The sequence below is a fragment of the Sinocyclocheilus rhinocerous genome, unplaced genomic scaffold, assembly GCF_001515625.1.
Source record: "Sinocyclocheilus rhinocerous isolate Xijiao unplaced genomic scaffold, SAMN03320098_v1.1 scaffold1930, whole genome shotgun sequence".
In the NCBI taxonomy this organism is placed as follows: domain Eukaryota; kingdom Metazoa; phylum Chordata; class Actinopteri; order Cypriniformes; family Cyprinidae; genus Sinocyclocheilus; species Sinocyclocheilus rhinocerous.
In genome coordinates, this window is record NW_015661869.1 from 302261 (window position 1) to 325533 (window position 23273).

The 23273-nt window shown below is 35.1% G+C and overlaps 3 protein-coding genes across 6 annotated transcripts in view; 2 read left to right on the plus strand and 1 right to left on the minus strand.

Moving 5' to 3' along the window:
* Positions 1 to 3659, minus strand: part of zfyve19 (zinc finger, FYVE domain containing 19) — an 11749-nt gene extending 8090 nt beyond the window's left edge. For 3 of the 4 annotated variants that reach the window (XM_016536222.1, XM_016536223.1, XM_016536221.1), the window contains exons 1-6: positions 3434 to 3658; positions 3233 to 3354; positions 3093 to 3146; positions 2853 to 3016; positions 1611 to 1753; positions 1420 to 1525 (exon numbers count right to left, since the gene is read on the minus strand). In XM_016536222.1, coding sequence (XP_016391708.1) covers positions 1420 to 1525; positions 1611 to 1753; positions 2853 to 3016; positions 3093 to 3146; positions 3233 to 3354; positions 3434 to 3487 — 643 coding nt within the window. In that variant the 5' untranslated portion in view covers positions 3488 to 3658. Of the gene's footprint in view, positions 1 to 1419; positions 1526 to 1610; positions 1754 to 2852; positions 3017 to 3092; positions 3147 to 3232; positions 3355 to 3433 lie in introns of all 4 variants that reach the window. The other variant, XM_016536224.1, reaches the window with a different exon arrangement.
* A 406-nt stretch (positions 3660 to 4065) lies between these two features.
* On the plus strand, positions 4066 to 9802 carry bub1bb (BUB1 mitotic checkpoint serine/threonine kinase Bb). Its single transcript, XM_016536225.1, has 9 exons — positions 4066 to 4229; positions 4477 to 4619; positions 4802 to 4861; positions 5823 to 5967; positions 6046 to 6242; positions 7066 to 7247; positions 7332 to 7516; positions 7666 to 7763; positions 9311 to 9802. The coding sequence occupies exons 2-9, from the start codon at positions 4480 to 4482 to the stop codon at positions 9579 to 9581; spliced, it is 1278 nt and encodes a 425-aa protein (XP_016391711.1). The 5' UTR covers positions 4066 to 4229; positions 4477 to 4479; the 3' UTR covers positions 9582 to 9802.
* A 3579-nt stretch (positions 9803 to 13381) lies between these two features.
* LOC107726570 (serine/threonine-protein kinase PAK 6-like) overlaps positions 13382 to 23273 on the plus strand; it is a 35481-nt gene continuing 25589 nt past the window's right edge. The window contains exon 1 of the mRNA XM_016536200.1: positions 13382 to 13623. The gene's annotated coding sequence lies outside the window, so the exon portion shown is untranslated. The remainder of the gene's footprint in view (positions 13624 to 23273) is intronic.

Consider the following 23273-nt stretch of genomic DNA (forward strand, 5'->3'; position numbering starts at 1 on the left):
AATTATGATTTTAAATCTTTATCAATTTTTGCCACTATCCCTCAAACCACTAGGTTTTACCCATTTGTCAGCAAGAGGTCTTTAATCATTTTAAATATAATAAAATTCAGTATGATGACCTTTTAGGTTTATATTTTAACTTATTTGAAACCTTAAAAGTAGACACTTTACTTACATGTCAAAACATGTTAGAACACATAAAATCACTTTTGTAAATTTCTTTTGACGCGGACATCTTAACGTCTTTGACCCGCATACATTTCCAGGAAAGAAATCTAAACATTGTATCAAGCCAAGTTCAAAATTCTTTCATTTAGGTATTTACACAGAAGGGATTTCGATTATCTCTGTTTATCACTCCACAAATCAGAAAACACTGTCAAACAAAATACATTTTCCACCATGTTTTAGGGATAAAATAAAATAGGAACAAATCCCTAAAATAAGTTTTTTATTTTATTATTTCATTTAAAGTTCATTTTATTTCAAATGAACACTTTAGTTAACAATAATAACCCTAGCTGTTACTTTTATTATTAGTTGAGAATATTTTGAATGTTTTAAAATTTAGATAAGATAATCACACTGTGATCACAACTGTAGCCTATTAACAACATTATAAATTAATATTATAAATATACCTAAAATATTATTTGGAAAATGTTTAGTTTCTATTAAGTCACATTATTATATTTTTCCACTTACTATAGTATTTATTTGTTTATAAAATTATTTTAATTATAATTTTTAAAAAATCTATTTTCATTTCATTTCATTTAATCCAACATAATATAATGAGTCTAATTTGTATTTATTCTATTCAAATTTATATCATTTATTTTAATCAAATTAATTTTATTCAACAGACAAAATAAATATATTTTCACCATGTTTTTAGGAATAAAATGTTATATAAAATGAATGATATATAAACAAACACCTCTATAAAAATCTTCTGGATATAAAATAAAATAAAATAACAAAAAGTTTGGTGTATGTAAATGCTGCTGAAGTGCAGAAAAAACTCCCAGCCTTTAAAGATATGAATTGTAACTGAAATCTACTGATGCAATAGACAAACTGCAATAAAATAACTACTTAAATTCATATTTTGGATTCCTTCCCCTAGTCTTAAATAAGATGTTATATAAGCAAAATAGCCCAGAAACAATGGTTTTGCATCAACCACCACATTAAAATAATCATAACATATGGTGTTGTGATGCTTACTGCTTTATAAAACCGTCTAATGTTCATTGTTTAATAAACTCAAGATGCTTAATCATTTATCTTGTGTCCTGAAATCGATTTAAATATGCACTAGGAAATTGCAATGCATTATTCATCATAAAACTAAATCAGGATATTAAAATTCATAACTGAAAAAAAAAATGAGGCAATTAAAAATGGTGAAAGTACCCTCTGAAGATGGATGCTGGTTATCAATAGCAAGTTCTTCTGTCATCTGGGCGATCAAATCATTGGTCTGTTCTGTCTGAGTCCTGCTGTCGGGCGGCTGATGAACCTGCACACATTAAACATCCACAGAAAGCGTGCTGTTGTGTCACTCATGGCAAGAGCATTTGTAGTGAAAGCTGATCTTGAATTACAGGCTGTGGGGCTTGAGAGGGCGACGGTCGTCCCTGTAGGGCAGCCAGACGCTCCTCCATGCCTTTAGCAGACGGCACGGGCTGAAGCGGGGACTTTAAGGCAGCGAGACGAGACTCCAGCTCCTTCTCTGACGGTATGGACTCTGATAGGACAGAGAGACAGAAGAGAATTTTAGATTGGTGTGTTTGTTTTATTCTTCTGTTATTTTTTTGCTTTGAGAAAGCAACTTTTAAAGGCGCTATACTAATTAAGTTATTATTAACTGAATATATTTATACAAGTTTTCTTTTTAAAGATGAGAAACAGTCGATCCAACAATACAGACGAGCTGAAGACTCAATAGTCAACAAGCTGATCGCTTCAATGCCAAACCTCACTGATGCTGGAGTTTGTGCTAAAGCAGCCCCGACCAAATAAATGAACATACTTTAAAGGGGTCATATGATGCGATTTCAAGTTTTCCTTTCTCTTTGGAGTGTTACTTAAGCTGATTGTGCATAGATAAGATCCCTGAAGTTGCAAAGACTAAAGTCTCAAAACCAAAGAGATATTCTTTATCAAAGTTAAGACTCTGCCACGCCCCCCTAAAACGGCTCGTTCTAATTCGTTATTTCAAATGTTGACGCGCGGCAGGCGTGCTCATAATGGAAGCTCATTTTTTCTAGGCGCGTCCGCGCCGCATCGGGATAAACACATTTCAACTTTTCAGCGCACCGCGGGTCATGTGACAAGAACCAACCAATCAGCTTCATCCTTTCCCGTAACAAAGCGCCGCGCCAAGCGTTTTCCACGCGTTTTAGGCGCGACATGTGAACGGCCCCTAAAGCATGTCAACATATTCTGTTACACCAAATACACAAAATAATGGTCTTTAAAAAAGCATCATATGACCCCTTTAACAGAACTTGAACTTTTCTGTTTTGCAAATACTTTTTTTTTTTTTTTTGATTGATCTTAGGAAATATTCTAATATTTTGTGATACTGGATTTTTGACTTTCATGTGCTGTCAGCTCTAATCATCTAAATTAAAACAAAGAAACTTTTGAAATGTTTCACTTTGCATGTAATGAATCTAGAATATAAGTAAACTTTTTCCACGATATTCTAATTTTTTTGAGATGCACCTGTATATGCATTATACTTGCATTTGGCAGATTAGAGCTGCATGATAATAAAGTTGACATTATATGACAATATAAACAATCAAGCAGTTCAGAAAGCAGATTTAGACAGATCTTACTTGGCTTGGGTTCCTCTTTCAGCTTGTTGAGTCGTTCTGCGATGATCTGGTCCTCTTTACTGAGTCCTCTGGTAGAAATCAGACTCACAGAGCTGCTTTTCGCTCCCGCAGGTCTGGAGGGCTGATTCTGCGGAGCTTGTTTGGCTTCAAGAGCAGCAAATCGCCTGTAAGACGCCACAGATCTGTGTTATTCCATTGGCATACAGCTGTATTTCACATGTGAGGCTTACAGATTCTTACTTTTTGTAGTTTTCAGGTGGAGACCACCTGCCAGCATCAGTCTGCTTGCCTGAACTGCACAGAAAAGACCTGTCAGTTGTGCATGAGTGAGTATACAACCAGTGTTTAGTCGGAATATAACCTGTGTTTGGCTTCCAGACCTGGTTAAGTTCCCATAACACTGTTTGCAGACTTTCTGCTGGCTGTTTCCATATTTTGGCACCACAACATTGAATGTCAGACATCCAGAGCAGAAAGAATGGCCACAGTTTCTACAACCCAACTGCAAACACACAAAACCGAGTCAAACACTTTCAATTAAGGCTGTGAAATGAGTTTTCGCCGTGTTTATATCCGCTAACCTCTTTTCTGAAGAGAGTGAACTTTGATGCACAGCCGTAACAGCGGTTATCCATATTGAGATTCTTCAGGGAAACACAAAAGCACAGTGCGACACTTTAAATGCTCAAGAAAATAATATTTAAAAGCATACATTTAGTGTATATTGCGATTTCAGATGCACTCTATCAATTCCATTCCTCTTGAATCGGAGCATGTAAACACCGGAAGCGCTGTGAGAACTGGGGGGTTGTAGGGAAATGTAGTTTTCTCGCTCGCAGCAATGGCAACTATAGTAGTTTGAGAGGATTTATACATGCGGAAAAGTTTAGAGGCCTTTCAGACATTATGATAAATACCTAAAATTACCTTAAAAGTGATTTTGTACAAAACAATCAAAATTGTTAAAGTTGAAACGTAGAAGGAAAACTCACTTTCCCAGAATGCAACACGACGGCCACGTTCTTGCTTATTGTCAACATTTAAAATACCTGTCAAAAACAACATCGCTATTATAATACATTAAAAATACAAATACTTTTGTTTATTAAAAAAAAAAACAATAATAGCCTGTTATTATTTTAGAGACGCTCTAATTGGCTGTCGCGTGGACACGTGAGCGGCTCGCCCAATCGGAATCTCTTTGGCGCGCTTCCGGTTTTTGTTCAAACGTCTTTGCTAACGTGAACACGAAGAGACAACACAATCACACAAGAGCGAGAAATAGATCAAATAAACGCACATTTGTGCATTTTTCCTTCGTAAAGTCACTTGGTTTGACGAAGAGAAGCATATTAAGGAGATTTCTGTTGGGAAAATGTAAGTTATATTTGTTTTCTGTAACATGACTTCCATGATGTGTTTTGTTTTGAATTGAACTGTGTGCAATATCACACGATCAGATACTTTTCTGTGCTTTTATTGTGACTTTTCCCATTATTTACTGCTTTATTTCGTCAGGAGCCTTGATTTGATGCTGTTTAGGACATTGTATTTACCTTACCATGTTATTTATGACTAAGTAACCATTCAGGATCATAAGTGCCATCTGTTCTTGTTCTTCTAGATCATGGCAGAGTGTGATGCTGAATGGGAGTTGTGTAAAGAAAATATCCAGCCTTTGAGACAAGGCCGCTCCGTATTGGCCCTGCACCAGGCTCTGTGTCAGCAGCAGGAGGGAAACCACACGGCCCTCAACCAGAAGAAGCAGTGAGGGATGCTTTAATACAACAAGTTCACCAAATAAGCCAGCTTATAAGTAGTTATTGTCACTTGATTTGGTTCAAAATAAGTCCGACTAACTGAAATAAGCCTGGGTTATTTGGTAAACTTGTTTTATGAAACAGCCCCCTGTTCTTGAACAGTTAATTAATGTTATTTTTCTTTTTTAGAGCGTTTGAGTCTGAGCTGCGGCTGTATGATGGAGACGATCCTCTAGATGTTTGGGTCAGGTATGGATTATTACGATGACAGATGCATTGCATGTTGATTTCTGATATGAATTTACATTTAGTCATTTAGCAGACGCTTTTATCCAAAGCGACTTACAAATGAGGACAATGGAAGCAATCAGAATCAACAAAAGAGCAATGATATGCAAGTGCTATAACAAGTCTCAGTTAGCTTAATTCAGCACACGTTTTTTTTTAATTATATAATAAATAAAAAGAAAACAGATAATAGAAACAGAATAGAGTAAGCTAGTGTTAGAAGCCTTTTTGCTTTTGTAAATTGTGTAATAAATAAAAAGAAAACAAATAGATAGAATACAAAAAGATTAGAGAAGCTAGTGTGTTTTTTTTTTTTAAGAAAACAAGCAGTTAGTAAATGAATAGAGTACAAGTCTAAGTCTCTTTTAAAGAATAGAATTAGAATAGTATGGATGGCCGTTTCAGGCCACTGAATTAAAAAGGTAATTGCGACTTTTTATCTCACAATTCTGACTTTTTTTTCTCAAACAGTTAATTAATGTTATTTTTCTTTTTTAGAGCGTTTGAGTCTGAGCTGCGGCTGTATGATGGAGACGATCCTCTAGATGTTTGGGTCAGGTATGGATTATTACGATGACAGATGCATTGCATGTTGATTTCTGATATGAATTTACATTTAGTCATTTAGCAGACGCTTTTATCCAAAGCGACTTACAAATGAGGACAATGGAAGCAATCGGAATCAACAAAAGAGCAATGATATGCAAGTGCTATAACAAGTCTCAGTTAGCTTAATTCAGCACACGTGTTTTTTAAATCATATAATAAATAGTCGCAATGACCTTTTTTATTTTTATTCAGTGGCGGAAACGGGCTTCCATAGAATAGAGAGTGCTAGAGTTAAATAAAGATATGAAAAATCATATTAGATATGAAAAATAAAATATGCAAATCATGCAAAATTCTTGTTATTTTAATGCAGGTACATCAAATGGACAAAGCAGACGTATCCACAGGGTGGAAAGGAGAGTCATTTATCAGTGCTTCTTGAAAGAGCAGTTACGCGCTTCACAGCCGACAAGAAATATCACAATGACGTTCGCTACATTGAGCTCTGGATCGAGTTTGTGAGTGACGAACCTTCTAGATGAATATTCAGATGGCATTATAGTGTTTTAAACGTGTTTGTTTCTGTTTCCTGGCAGGCGGAGGGCTGTTCTGACCCGATGGACATCTACCGCTACATGCAAGCTCAAGGCATCGGAAGCATGCAAGCCGCGCTTTACATCGCCTGGTCTGAAGAGTACGAGAAGAGAGGGAATATAAAGATGGCGGACAGTGTATTTCAGGATGGCATCAAGTGTGGAGCAGAGCCTGCAGAGAAACTACATGCATTTCATAGGTTTGGAAGCTTCCATTGAATATTAGTACATTAATCTCTGTCTGTCCTCAGATAAATTCATGAATTTCTACAGTCTCTAAATGATCAAACTTAGGTTTAAAACCTATTGTTCACAATCTACTCCCATTTTTTTATTCCTTTTAGTGTAATTGTACAAGCGTCCAGCTTCAGCTGCTGCTTCTCGTGTCAAATCTTTGCTGATTTTGATCAAGTAAAGGTCAGAATAACTGCAGTAATATCTCCAGATGAACACTTACTGGACTGAAGCTGCTCAGCTTTACTTGATTCTCCATCAATCATGTTTTAGAGTCTCAATCACTGCATTATATGTTTAGATCATTTCAGTCTCATCTTACTAAGACTAAGATTACTGGAGATATAGAGCGACGCCTGATATTTAGATCAGTTTATGTCAGTATCTGCTGTGCTGTTATAAAGATCTCATTGATTTACATCACAAGCAGCAGAATTTCATCATATAAAAATATCAGCATCTGCACCAAACTGCATATTTTTGCTGATTTTAAGTCTCTGAATTTTAAAGATTTACTTTTTTGGTCTAAAGGTTCAATCAACTTTTCTATTTAAAAAAAACTACATTACATTTTTTCCAACTATTATTATTATTATATATCAGGCTTTACAGGGTTAAATCAGTGCATGCTATTCTAAAACTGGACAATTTTAACAATTCATAAAATTAAAGCTCTGCCCTCCATTTATTCCTGTTGATTATATTGTTTCAATCTGAGATATCACTTTAAACTGCTGCCGCTGCATTGTAGTGTTTTCTAGGTTCTCATCATGAAATGTTGATCTCCAGAGCTTTGCAGGCACGAGCGTGCAGACAGATGATGTCATCCATGACCGATCAACACAGAGATGATGATGATGATGAAGATGAAGGACCCGCAGAGCCTCAGCGATCCTCACTGGCTGAGCTCAAAGCCAAAGGGAAGAAAAAGGCTGTGGTTCCCATCAACAGAGGGAACGCATCGGTCGGATGTGAGCAGAAACTTTAGTTTTTTCTGTGTGTTAAGCAGTAAATTCAGGAATCAGTTGCGATCACGCTGTTGTTTTGTGCCACAGATGCTCGCGGGCTCCAGTTTAAGCAGCCGCTGGGCTCCAAACAGAACAGTCGGCTGGTGGTCTTTGATGAGAATAAAGCTCCTGAAACAGAGCTGCAGGAGCCCAAACTTGAGATCTGGACAGCGCCACCTGCTGCCAGAGCCAAAGAGAACGAGCAGAAGCCTGAGAAGTGGACCAACGTGAAGGTACGAGTGCTGGGAAGTATGCTAATGTTACTCGCTTAACCAGTTACCTGACCTGTTTTGTGTCTGGAGGCGTTTGAAGGAGAACGGAGGCTGTTAACTGACAGATCAACGTTCATTATGAGGTAAATGTTGTCTGTATGTAATTCCAGATGCCTCTGAAGTCCAGATCGGGCCTCAGCGTCACCGTTCCGCCTCCTAAACCCAGCTTCCAGCCGTTTGTGGAAGAGGACGACCAGCCTCCCGCTGTGTGAGTGTGATCAGGAGATGCATGACGAGTCTCTCAGCGCATGGAAGATTGGGTTTTTGCTCCTTTATGATAACATTTGTTTATATGAACATGCACTAATGAAGGGGTTTTTAACTGGGCTGGGCTCTATGGAAAAGAAAAAATTATAATATATATATATAAGTTATTTGATTTTATTAAGAAGTAAATAAAAACAACTAATATATTTAAAATTTGATTAAAATAAGTATTATAATAAAATTCCATAAATGTAGTCTAATAGAAACTAAACATTTTCCAAATTATACATGTTTATAATATAAATTTTTTTTGGCCTATATATATATATATATACATATACACACACACACACACTTTATATATGCTTTATATGTGCTATACAAGATGCCTTTTAAACTTTAAGTTGAGGATGATCATATTTTGAGTCCGTGGCATCTAAAAGATTGGAGGATTGAATATAAATATATGTATCATTTTGAATTAGTTTTTATTTTGATGTTTTCTGTCTGCATTTTAATTTTAGTTAAAGTTTTAATAATTTTGCTGTGTATTTTATGGAATTTTACTGTTATTTTTTTAATACCTTTATTTTATATTAATTTTTATTTCAGTTTTAGATATTTTAACACTTGAAATTAAACTAAATGAGAAATGTTGCCTCAGCAACTAGCTTTTTTATTTTAAAATATTTCATTATTTCAGTTACCATTTATTTTATTTCAAGTAAATGGAAAAAGAGAATATTTTTAAATGGTTTTAGTTTTGGAAACCCCTGTGCCAATGTTATTTTAGTATCAGTATATTATGTTAAAGTTATATATAGTTTTAATTAATATAGTTTTTATTTTATTTTTGCATTTTAATTTTGAAGTTTTATTAGTATTTTTGTTGCGTGTTTGTCATTTTCACTAGTATTATTTTGTCTATATAAATTATTTTTTATTTCTGTTTTAGTTATTTTAGTACTAGTTAAACTAAACAAAAATGAGAAATGTTGCCATGATTATTGTTCAATGTTAAAATAAGTTAAAAGGTGCGTCCCAAATCGCGTACTTATGCACTATTCTATGACGTTCTGTAGTATAAATAGTGCGAGTAGTGCGTTCACACTGAAAATTCCAAAAATAAAAAGTGCACTTAAATAACCGAAAAAACGAAGTGTGGAATGTTGGACACTTCATGCACTTGACTCAACTGTCGCAGATTTAATTACGTAGTGAAGGGGCTATCAGACTCCGTTTATGAATGACAAAATAAACATATATAATTCATACACTACATGGTTGAGTGCATAGTGCGTCATTTGGGATGCAGCTAAAGTTTTTAATATTTTACGTAAGCTAATATTTATTTTAAGTAGCAAGTTTTTAATGGTTTTAGCTCATGCTAATAGCACTGCACTATCATACACAGTAAGACGAGGAACATGCATTAACAAAGTAAAATAGGATGAGTTTGATTTCACGTCGACTTCTAATGATTTATCTTCTATAACTGAAGTTATCGTTTCAGTGTACTGACCTCACTTCCGTCATGTCTTCCTGCAGCACTCCGTGTAAAATCGACCCGGCGGTGAACTCGGTGCTGTCGGTCAGGAAGCCCTGCAGGCCGGAGCAGACGCCGCTGAAGATGCTGCAGGAGCGGATGCAGCTCCAGACGCAGGAGGACGGGAAGAGTCGAGAGCAGAGCATGTACTGCAGAGAGCTGCTCTACAGCGGAGCCAGCGAGTTCTGCTTCGAGGAGCTGCGGGCCGAGCGCTACCGACAGAAACACGCTGTCAAACTACAGCCCAAACCCGTGGAAACCCATGCAAACTGAAGCGCTTTCTATCTAGAGAGCAGGCTTGCCTACTTACTGTCATTATTTGTTGTGTATAACCATTCCTGTGTTTTTGTACATACTTTTTATTTTGTATATACATACTTTTTGTAACGCCACATTGTTTTGGAATTTTTTTTTGTATGTTGCAAGAGAAGCATTTATATGAATAGGCATGATATTGTAATTTGTTTGTATGTGGTAATTAATGCTACAATAAATGCAACTGGTTACATAATATCAAACTGCTTTTGGACTTTGACTTCAGGAACTGCGTTTGCACTTTGTTGCAGTCACACACACTATCAGCAGAGTTTGCTTGGAAGAAGATTCTAAAGTAGTTTATTTGCATGGACGTCAATGTCATTTGTAACTGAAACGGGGTAATGTGGAATATAAGTCTTTTATTGTACAAACGCTGCAGCGTGAGTTACACACTTAAGTTTAATATGCAATTCAATAAATGTTATTCATTTTTATTTCAGTTTTAGTTAAGTACTTTACATTAAATTGAGAAATGCTGCCTTGGCAACTAGCTTTTTCTAAATATTTAGTAAAAAGTTTTTAAAAAAAATGGTTTTGGTTTCATTTATATATTAACAAGAATATATAGTTTTTAATTATCATTTTGAGTTTGTTTTTATATTTTATTTTCATTTGATTATTTTTCTGTTTACACAAGTTTTAGTAATTGTGCTGTGTTTTCTCATTTTTAGCTTAGTCTAATTTTATTTGTTTTGATTTCAGTTGTAGTTATTGAAGTTAAACTCAAATTTTGCCTTTGGCAACTAGCTTTTTTTCTAAATATTTTATTTCAGTTGCCGTTTATTTTAAGTAAATGAAAAAGAAAATGTTTTTAATGGTTTTAGTTTTGGAAACCCCTCCGTTATTTTAGTATTATAAAATATATATAAATGAAAATACATGTTTTTTATTATTACTTTTTAGTTTTTATTTTGGTATTTTCTGTTTGCATTTTAATTCAAAATTTTTATTTTTTATTTTTACTGTTTTTAATCTGTCGTCTATATAGTTTATATGTTCAGTTTTAGGTATTTTAGTATCTAAATGAAACACAATAAGAAATGCTACTTTGGCTATGACTGAAATAAAATATGACCGCTCGCTGCTGATCTGAGCTGCTTGAAACAAGTCTAAACAAATCTTATTTCTCTTGATGTGGTTTAAAATAGTACCACAGAGGCTTGTCCATCTGTAGGAACAGACTGAGGAAGAACACTGTTTTAGTCTAATAAACCTGTAATTAATGCCCTGACCTTCTTTACTAATTCACTTAACTTTATTGTATTACAGTAGTAATTAAAAAACATGATTTTAATTAAAAACACAATTAATTCATAACCACATAAACGATCAATATTGGCCAAGCGCTTAACAATTAGCATACATGCATTGTGAGGTTAGACTTGTATTTTCTGGGTGCGGATGCCAAAATCATCAGCTGAAGCCTTCAGTGAACGGAGGATCATCAGCTCTATTAATACGCTAAAGATGGAAAACAAAAGCACATTGGGCATCATTGTTTCGGGATGGACTTAAATTGCCCTGCGCAACAAAAGCTCTTTAAAGGACCAAAGCAGCAAAGCAAATCACACTACAGACGATTTGTGTATTAGGGAATTTTGCAGCAGTTTTACATTTGATCTGATGTATTAACAATGACTGTGTTTCCTCCTGCGCTCATAGACGAGCATTGAATCACATCAAGAGCTGTTCTCAGGGGACTTCTTCAGCTCATAATGAGATCAAACAGCATCTGCTTTGCACTTTATTACTAACTGAGATGTAAACATCTCTTAAATTCAAAAGTCTCGTGGTTGTAGATTAACACTTTAAAGCTATTGATTATTATTGGGTATTGTCAGTGGCTTTCATGATCTGACTTCACGATTAACCTGATAAACTAAAATGTCATGAACGTTTTATTTTTTAAATTAAAATTAATTTTGTGGGGAGCTAAAAGTACAGAAGTGTTGAAGAAAGTCTTATTAAAAGCCGGATTAAAATTCTTTAAAAAAACTTGATTTTGAAAGCAGTTTGAAATAAAAGTTTATTAAATATTCTATAAATAGTTTATAAAAATATTTTCAATATTTGACAACCTTTTGTCCACCTTTTGATACTTGATATCAAATAATATACAATACTAAATAATATAAAAATACTAAAAAATATTAAACATACTATCCAGCAAATAAAGTCAAAACATGCAGTTGTTACATTAAAACAAAGCAGAATTAAAAACAGAGTCATTTGTACCTGATCTGAATCATTAAAATGCTGGCAAAATTAGGTATTTAGGTTGATTTTAAATTACATTTAAATAATTATTGTTATTTTAAATTATGATTATTGAATTAGAGCTGATATTTCAGCTGGAAATTATGGTTAGCGTGGTAAATATTTGATGATTCATCCTCTGCCATCTGTTATTTCACAGCATCACCAGCCTGTGATGACCCTCGTTACAATCTCATTAATTATTCATGAGCTGATTCTGACACGTTCAACTATTCACCGTTGATAAAACGTTAATTTATTATTAACGGCAGACTTCAAAAGTGTAAACAAGCAGTAAAGTAAAAACAGAGCGGGTTGTACACGATCTGACCCATTAAAATACCTTAAAATCCTAGGTTGATTTCGTCATATTAAAACACTCAAATCATATATAGACCTGTTTTTTAATTGTGATGATTAAATTAGCGCAATTTCTGGCATTTCTGCGGCGAACTATGTTTATCGCGGTAAATATTTGATGATTCATCTTCTGCCATACGACTGATATTTCATAGCATCACCAGCCTGTGATGACCTCATTATAATCTAATTAATTATTCATGAGCTGATTCTGACACGTCGATTACCGTCGATAAAACGTTCATTTATTAGTAACGGCAGACTTACGTGCAGTTGTTAAGTTAAAACAAAGTAAAAGTAAAAACAGAGCGGGTTGTATCTGATCTGACTCATTAAAATGAATTAAAATCCTGTTAAAACCTAATGTAGGTTAATTGATTCATCCTAAATCACTCAAATATATATACTATTTTTTAAATGTCATGAATTAAATTAGCGCAATTTCTGGCATTTCTGCGGCGAACTATGTTTATCGCGGTAAATATTTGATGATTCATCTTCTGCCATACGACTGATATTTCATAGCATCACCAGCCTGTGATGACCTCATTATAATCTCATTAATTATTCATGAGCTGATTCTGACACGTCGATAAAACGTTCATTTATTAGTAACGGCAGACTTACGTGCAGTTGTTAAGTTAAAACAAAGTAAAAGTAAAAACAGAGCGGGTTGTATCTGATCTGACTCATTAAAATGAATTAAAATCCTGTTAAAACCTAATGTAGGTTAATTGATTCATCCTAAATCACTCAAATATATATACTATTTTTTAAATGTCATGAATAAATTAGCGCAATTCATGGTATTTCTATTGGAAACTATGTTTACCGTGGTAAATATTTGATGATTCAGCTTCTGGCCTGTCATGACCCTCAATCATCTCTGAATTATTCATGAGCTGACCGCTTTATCAGCGTGCGACACCTCCTCTCATCTGAAGATACCTGCCGTCTCAAATCACGCGCTCACTTGGAAACGCTTCACCACGGCGACAGAGGGGGCGTGAACCGTCTCCTAGGTAACGCTGACACACACACACACACACACACACACACACACACACACTGGAGGAGAGAGAGAGAGAGAGAGAGAGAGAGAGAGAGAAGAGAGAGAGAGAGAGAGAGAGAGAGAGAGGGAGGCAGGCTGTTCTCGTTTCCTCTAGATGCGGATTGTACCTTGTTTTCTCCATGGCATCATCACGGCACCGGTAGCAAGGGATGCTGGGAGATCAGATGCGCGGCTTGGAGCATCATCTCTCTGAGATGGCAGAAATGCATCGCGGCGTCCTGCAGTGGGAGGCTGATTGAGCTCACACAGCACCACAAAGCCTCTTCCCAGCAGGAGAGGCTCCTAAAATCCTCATCACACAACGGCAAGGTAAGAAGAGCGGCGTTTTGACATCTATATGCGAGCTAATGATGCTGCGCGCGCAGCATTTGTGTTCCATCGCCGGATAACGACGCGTAGATAGCGAGCAAAAGCACAAAGCCTAGACGACAATGAGAAGGTAAAGCTGTGCTGATGAGGAAATGCTTTTACCTTCTCTCACCCTCGCGCATCCCCACCTCCTCCGGCTCTCTCGCGCTGCATTTGCATGCAAAGAGGAAAATATACTCGATGCATCATTTGGGCTTCCTCAGATCGGCACACTCAAAGTGAACCTTGCAAAAAATGGCAGGAACTTACAAAATGGATCCCATAATGGAGCTGATATATTAAAGTTCCTTCAGCCAATTATAGGACATTCGAGGCACCCTCAGAAGCACGCTCCAAAGGGCGATCTGAGGAAGCTTTGTCATTTTTAAAGTGAAGAGTCAGTCGTACTTAAACATTAAGGGGATTTTTGCAGCTATGCCATTGAAGAACTATTTTTGGTTCTCCGAAGAACCTTTCACTGAACAGTTCTTGAAAGAACCACTTTTATCTTCTTAAAAATAAAGGCTTTTTCTTGGCATCCATGGTTGAGGAACCTTTAACATCAATGGAAACTTTCCTTTGCATAAAAGGCTCTTTATAGTGGAACCAAAAAATTGGTTCTTTTAGGAACTGATCATTGAAAGGTTCTTTGGGGAACCAAAAATGCTTCTTCTATGGCATCACTGCAAAAACATTTATTTTAAAACGTATAGTCGTGTGAAGAACATTTAATAATCTAAAGAATGTTTTTCCACTATAAAGAACCTTGGAAGCATTCCATAGATATTAAAGGCTCCTCATGGGAACCATCAATGCCAGTGAAGAACCTTTATTATTAAGAAGAACCATTTTTGGTTCCCCGAAGAATCTTTTCTTTAAAGATTTTTTTAGTGCGAAGAACATTTCAACAATCTGAAGAACCTTTTTCCACCATTTTTGTGGAACCTTTTGTGGAATGAAAAGGTTTCATGGATAATAAAGGAGATTCGTGGAACTACAGATGTGAATGAAGAACCTTTATTTTTAAGAGTGAATGAAAAGCCTTCATGCAAACGCCTCAAATTGACCAATAATGATATTTCATTCCAAATGCAAGAGCTTGTGCACATTTTACTCTGTTAAACGGAACAATTGGCATTGAAATCTTTGAATCTGAATACTTTCACATGCACTTTCAAAAATACCAGGATCTTAGTCATATTTGTAGGTATGCATATATAAATTTACATTTATGCATATGGCAGCCACTTTTATCCAATGCAACTTGCATTGCATTCAAAGCACACATTTACATGTTATCAGTTCTTGCCTACCCTGGGATTCAAACCCATGACTTTGGCATTGCTAGTATGCTTTACTGTTTGAACTGGAATACATAAAGTAAATAAACGTACAACCAGTGTTGGGGAAAGTTACTTTTAAAAGTAATGCATTACAATATTGCGTTACTCCATAAAAAAAGTAACGAATTACGTTACTTAGTTACTTTTTATGGAAAGTAATGCGTTACGTTACTTTTGCGCTACTGTTTAAATCTGGACAGGGTTTGCTTGTTTGTTTTTAAAATAAAAAAGTAATATTTTGGCAAATATAAAAGCCTTTTCACACCAAAAGTGAAATGAATAAGCCTCAGGCTGAAGGGAAAGTAAATTTACGTCCGTACAGTAGAATGCAGAAGAAGAAATTTCAACACACTTCAGCAGTAAAAAAAGACACACAAATGTTCGTCTAGAGTAATTTTTAATTTTTGCTTATTAGTACGGTTGAACTGGATCATCGGAGGTCAGAAGCAAAGACATTGGTTAATAGAATGGGATTAAATACATAAAGGATATTTGTGTTGTTTAACATTTAATTATTGCAGGTTTGCATCATATTCTGAGTTGCATCTTCTGTTGCATACAGTAGCATCTTCTGATTTCTCTCAACATGGGGACAGGAGAGCTGTCAATCAATAAATTGGAAAAAAAAAGTAACTTGCGTTACTTATTTGAAAAAGTAACTCAGATATTCTCTTGTAAATTAAGAAGTAATGCATTACTTTACTAGTTACTTGAAAAAAGTAATCTGATTACGTAACTCGCGTTACTTGTAATGCGTTACCCCCAACACTTGCGTACAACAATATGCTGAGAGAATCTAAAATTTGAACAGATCTCCATGAATCAACTCAAAAATGATCAGAACCTAAATTGCAAATGCATGAACTTTGCTGTCATACGTTTATATCTCCAAGATTCACTATCTATCCAAACAAAAGAAAATGCACATATATGAAGTCATAGTAAAAACATGACCAGTTTGTATCTGCGTAGTGCAATGTTTTGTCGCCGGAGGCTTGTACGAGACTGCATTTTGCAACACAGCTTTTCTTGTCTTGTTTGTTAAATTAGTAACAAGAAAGCTTTCTTTCTATGAATAGTTTCAGATGTGTTAGAAAGGCAAACAATTACTCACAGCGGTGCCATGATGAGCTTCTTAACTTCTTTAATCAGTCTCTTCCTCACAAGGTTTAGGGTTGACTAGTTAGTAGGGTAGGGTTAGTTTGCCTCTGCTGGTGGATGTTGTAACTACACCATTATGCGGCAAAAGCAGTGTATTCAGTGTATTCTGACAAAATGACTTTTTTTTGCAAGCAACATGTCAAATATTTTATTATATGTTAATAGATGTTTCACCAGGGGCAGATTGTTTCTGGAGGCTCGTAAAACTCTGAAATAGGCTTTTATTTATCCGTGATGCCACTGCTCTAGTTCACCAAACATCTGTGCATGTGAGCATCTCTGTCTTGGTGTTGTTGAGGTGAGACGGCAGAATCTGGATGTTGGATTGAGTGTTTCTCGTGCCGAATGTTTGGAAGTGAACGTCCTCGTGGGACGTTTGCTGCTGTCAGACCGTGTTTATTCTCGTTCCGGCTCGAGCGATCATGTGAACTGATGTTATTAGACAGTGAGCTACACAAACACCAGAAAACATCCCGATGCCTGTTGCAGGGTTTTCAGATATTTCTCTCTGGGATGAGAGTATTAGTAGTGTTTAAGACAAGCATCCCTAGCACTAGTGCTCATGATAGTGATGTGATAAAACCTCTAATACCATACTGTTAAAATGATTTTTAAAAGATTATTGCAGGATGTTTTAGAAATCTTTCTACTTCAAAATTTCAAGTTTAATTCAGTGTTACTTGTCATTTCTTTGTAATTATTTGTGAAATTTACTAGCAATTTCTGAGTGAAAATTGTTTCAAAGTAGGGCTGCCACTAATGACTATTTTTATTTCGATTAATCTATCGACTAATTTATCGATGAATCTAAACGATTAATTTCCCACAAAAAAAAATCAACAATTTTACTTAAGAATATTTTATTCAACTATATTTCATGATGGAGTTTGAGACGCTCCACACACGTGTAAATGATAACAGTTCCTGTGGAGCTACTGTGAACGGAGCCGCTGTGTGATGCATGTACTTAACCTACACGCATGTAAATAATTAAAGCGCAGATACTGTATTAGAACTGCATCGCATGTAAATATTGGAAAATTAGCCTTGGAAAACAGACTAATAATGTGTTTTATGACTTCTCGTCCGTGAAATGCGCCACTTCCGGTATTTTGCCGGTTAGTCGACGCGAGCAAAATGAAGTCGAGGATTTTAAAAAATCGAATAGTCGAATAAAATCGACGAATCGCGACAGCCCTATTTCAAAGTAAATCCTACACCAGTTATTTTAGTGGCATTGCAACTTTTTGCCTTTATTTTTTAGGTTAGTATTTGTGAAGGTGTAAAACGTCTCTGTAAAATGTGTGATATGCATCATTAGTTGCATGTTGTAACCAGGCCAGGATTCAGATTAATGTCATACTATGAGGCCTCTTTAATGTCTCAATTATTTTCCCAAGACAGCAATGAGATCAAATGGAGATTTTCCACTTACAGTATATTCTACTTCTCAGATGTTTCTGCTAATAATTTGTTCTTATTTACCAATATATCAAATTCAACAATCAGAAGTCTCAGAATTCAGTATGAACTCACAAAAGAATTAAGCTGCTATCCACATTTGGTTTTATTTTAAGCAGTGTTAATTTACTATATGCTATACTATTATAGTTTTTATTCATATTTTGAATTATATTTAATTTGTAATATTTTCTGTTTTCACTTTCATTTTAGTTTTAGTAATTTAGTTGTTTTTGTAATTTTTAAAAATGTATACATAGTTATTTTTATTGATTAATTTATGTAGTTAAACTAAACGAAACTAAAGTTGATGTTGCCTTGTCATCTAGTTAAAATAAAATAAGCTTACGTTTTTTATCTTTTATTTCAGTGCAAAAATTATAAATGTTGCCTTGTCATCTAGCTGAAATAAAATAAGTTTAATTTTTTTTTAAAATATATATTTTATTTCAGTTAATGCCTATTTTATTTCAAGTAGTGATTTTTTGTCTTAGTTTTAGTTAACAATAATAACTCTGATTTTAAGTCCTCTTAGTGCATGACAACAACTGACAAATGTGTAGTTTTCTCTATAACTATGAAAGTTAATCTGCTGAGCAATACAGTTTTCTTAATATGAGCAAAACGTCATATGATTATAAGAGAGTTAAATATTTAACAGAATCAGAAAAGTATCATAATACATAGGCTTGTTGTAATCAACATAAAACTTTATTTCTGTCATCCTAAGTTTAAACTATTCCGTCAAAATCATCACTAACCAGCTCTTGACAAACTCTTTTCTGAGCACTAGAGATGTTAATAAAGAGTTTGAGACAGAGCGGATGCGAGCGCTGGAGATGTGAATGAGGACAGATGGCCGTTTAGGTTCGGTCATATCATCTGAAGTCCTGCTTCACACTTCACTTCACTGCCGTTACTGTGATGGGACTGTCAAACGATCTCAAACATGAACAGGGAGCAGGGGACTGGATTCTGCTCGGGACCGAGTCCAAACATCCCCTGGAGAATGAAAGAACAAGAGATTCACATCAAGGGCTGAAGATAGCAAACTGACACTCAAAATATATCCTGGTTTAGGTTTTGGAACAGAAAAGATGGCTTCTAGCTGTGGATCTTCATGCAGATATATAATAAAAATCATATATATATTATTTTCCATTTAGCCCAGAAACACATTCTACACAAGCATGCAAATGCACACATAAATACTCATACACAGTGTTGGGGGTAACGCATTACAAGTAACGCGAGTTACGTAATCAGATTACTTTCTTCAAGTAACTAGTAAAGTAACGCATTACTTTTTAATTTACAAGATCATATCTGAGTTACCTTTTCAAATAAGTAACGCATGTTACTTTTTTTTTTCTCCAATTTATTGATTGACAGCTCTCCTGTCCCCATGTTGAGAGAAATCAGAAGATGTTACTGTAGTTCTAAAATAAATATGAATATGCATTAATTCATCTCACTCACAAAAAAAAAACAGATTCAGTATTCTTCAAAATGAATAAAAATAGAACGTTTCACACAGGGTTAACACAATATAAATTGTATTGAGAATTATTATTGAAAATAAACAATTACAATTACACAGATAACATGATTCATTATAATTCATGAGTTGCTAGGGCAAAAAAAATGCAAAAATGTAACAAAATCACGTAACAGCAACAAAAACATGAACAAACACTGAACGATTGTCTTTTTGTTAACTAACATTAACACAGATTAATAAATGTATTGTTCCATGTTCGTTTGTATACCGCGTGCAAGGTTTATGCGCATAGTCCAAGTCTTCTCCGTTTTTAGTGTATCTCTGTGGCAGAATTACAGCGCCACTTACTGGTCTGGCATGTATACTACAGCGTTTTGTGTCGGGTTTGTGGTTTCGTGTGGACGCAGATATTTCTTGAGACAAGGGGAAAAAAAAAGATCGGATAGGGAAAGCTCTGGCTTCGTGTGGACGTAGCCTTAGTGTTGAACAAAACATAAAATAAAATTAAATAAAAATTAATTTAACTTCATTCTCAGATTACAAACACTCACAGCTGAAGTACATATGTTTGGTTTGCACACATTTTAGAGTTTTTCAAGTAATTTCTGATATTAAAAAGGAATTTTTCTCTTTTAAAAGGAACATTTTGCAAAGCATTTACATTTATTATCACTTATCAGATATATATATTTTTTATTTAAAGACTTTGCATGACATTCTTTTCTTACTGCATACTGATTTTAAAAGATTGCACTCATGAAGAGAATATATATATATATATAGATTAGATATAGATATTTAGAGATGCATTTCTTCTGAAATTTGAATTCTGAATTCATACTTAATCTTCTTATCTCACATTATATAATTTGTGTAGTGTTCAGAGAGCGATAATTATAGAACAAATTACTTGCAAGTCTGCGATGTGATAAAAAATAAAGCTGTAAATTTCATTCTCTGCTAATTTAGAAGTACTGTTTGGGTGGTTTGGAGATGAGTAATACAGCGAGATTCATCAATGAGAGACAGATGGTGGCTGCACGATGCTTTAATAAATGTATTATAATTATTATGCTGCTTACTCTTCCAGTCTGTTATAATGAGATAGTAAAAATTATATGATTAATAAATCATGGCAGCATATGTTTTTCCATTACTTTAACTCATCAAAATAATTTAATCCTTTTTTTTTAAGTTATACACGATTCAACGACATAATTTTGTGTTGAAATGACTTGCCAATTTGATTATACTTCAGATTTAAGGCAGCAGCTGAACTTTTTAAGTTGAATCATGTGGAGATGTCTGACAGACCAAATATGCAGAGCATGCATTTCTAGTTTATATTCTGTAGCTTGATAGAACTATTTATAAATTAACAGAGAAACCAAAATCACCATAAAGGACTCATATATTTATCATTGTTGTGTATGATTTGAAAGCATCTGTAAGAGGATTTACATTCATGCATTTGGCAAGCGAAGCGATTTTCATTGCATTTAAGCTGTATATTGTATCAGTTCATGCATTCCCTGGCAATCAAACCCGTGACCTTGCTGTGTCTTTATTCTGCTGTTTGAGCTCCAGAGAGGACACTGTACACACACCATAATGAATCCAGTGCACTGCAGGCACTAACACAAGCAGAGACGTTCAGCATCTCCAACATGTGATGATTTTCCTCTATTGACAAATACAAAGAGAGGATTAGCTCGTGTCTCACCCCCGCGGTGAAAAACCTCACACAATTACTGCAGAAATGCTGAGCGCTCGTCCAAAACTGGATGGGTGAAGAGGCGTGTGTTCTGTTAAGAGGCCCAGACTGCGCCGAGTGTAACACTATACTGTTGACAGAAATTAATAAAACACTCAAATAAATCCACGAGAAACATCATAAACACACAGCATCTTCCTTATCTTTGCATCCTTTAACACACTCACATATATGTTGTGCTATTCATTAACGCCTTCTGCAATTCAATTTAGAATTTGCATGTTATTTTAAATTCAATTTTTCTGATTATGCTCATATCTAAGCTATTTTATATGATATATGCTATATATTTCCAGATTATCTGCTATAATATGTAATATTTTAATAAATAAAATATATTTTTAATATTTTAAATAATTTGAGCAGCATTACAATTACCATTATATTTTATATAATAAAATAAAATATAAAATAATATAGTTTTTTTTTCTAGTTATGCTCATATATTTTATATCTAAAGTATTTCATATTTAAATGCAATCTTTTAATGCTTTTTAAAAAATCTGTATGCAGTAATCATGAACAACTGGAAAAGAATGTAATGGAAATTCATTTGTCAAATAGCAAAAATATGCTGCTTTATGGGAGTTATTTTTCAATGAATTATATATCTGATATGTGATATTGTTGGGACAAATGTTACACAATGCAAAGCGAAAAACAAAATAACAAAGATTGCATCACTTATATACTTATATATCTCACGTGGAGTACAAAACGTCCCCGTGGCTCAGTGCATCAGTCTGTCATCACAGAAAGCTGAACATCAGCATGACTACGAGTGTTATCTCCGTGATAATGGATTATATTACCTGAGGGCAACACAAATGGGCCTCAGATTGAGACTTGTGGGACAAGCAGAGCATTTTATGCTCTCCTGAACATGCACTCCAATGTGAAATGCTTCCCAGGCAGGAATAAAAACCTGAAAAAAAAAATCTGTATGAAGAATTTGACTTTTCTTATAAAAGGAAAAGTTCCCCAAAAAAGTTTTTTTTCCTCTCTCTGAAAATGTGCTCATCTCAGGTCATCCAAGATTAGGATGAGTTTGTTTCTTCATCAGGTTTGTAGTAGAAATGTAGCATTGTATTATTCTGACGGCACCCATTCACTGCAGAGCATCCATTGCTGAGACACTGATGCAGTGCTACATTTCTCCAAACCTACATCTTGGATTGCATGACGATGAGCATATTTTCAGCAAATTTTTGTTTTTGGCTGAACTATTCCTTTAAATAAACAAATGCTGACAGAACACAATATTTTTATCATAATCATTCTCTTACAACAGACCAACAGATAATATGCACTATTCTGTTCTCAACACACATCCATTTGGACCGATTACCACATTATTTTTTCCCCATAGATCCTCCAGGTCACTCTCAGTCCAGCTGCAGCTCCATTTCAAACACTGTCATCGTATCAAATCTGGATTTAAATGCTGTGACAGTGAAAACGGATTAGTCTTTTTGAAAGCTGATATTGCTGCTTTAGCTGCACTGTTTAAATGGATTATGATCCACATGGGATGAAGTCCTGGACAATATTAAGATAGATCAACAAAAGCTTACAATGTGCTTTTCCTGAGATTATCGGATGAAGTAAAGTTGACAGCAGCATTCAAGAATAAGATTAAGACAACAACGATATCCGATTTACCATTAATACCAAAGGACATGCAAAATCCCATTACAGCTGATTGGAGTTGAGTGTGTCATTGAGAAAGTTTTGAAACGCTACAAGTTAGTAAAGCATGCACTGTTTTGAAAACTTAGTCTTGTTGAGCTTTGAAAAGTGACAGCTTTGGGTTTGGTTATGTGAAAAAATCAATAGGTGTAAAAGCAAAACGACAATCCATTTAGGGAACACAGACTCCCATATGTGTGTTGACGAAACCAATCAGGAGTAGAGGCCTGCAAGCCTGTCGGGTCCCGACACGCTGAGTCCATTCGGGCCGGGCTCGGGCCATTTTTTTTTTTACAGATCGGGCTCATTTAGCTTCTCTCCTTTTATTGTGCCCATATACGCACAGAGCACACATAGGCTACTGTATGAAATATTGTTATATTGATTATATTATAAATATTATACATCGCCTATGCAATACGCAACGCATGTATGCACGCATTAGCATACAGGTGACAGTTGACCATGCACAGCATCAGGGAGAAGTTGGATCGTGGAGTTACTAAAAGTTCCCAATGCTTCGGGAAAAGCTGCATTTTGGAAGAGTTTTGATTTGATTTGGTCATATGCAGTGCAGAATCTGCAAACATATCCTTGCACATGACAGCAAAAAACGCACGCAATAGGCTAAAGCGTGCCGCAAAGCCCCAGCAAAAGTAATTACCATGAATGTGTCGGGGGG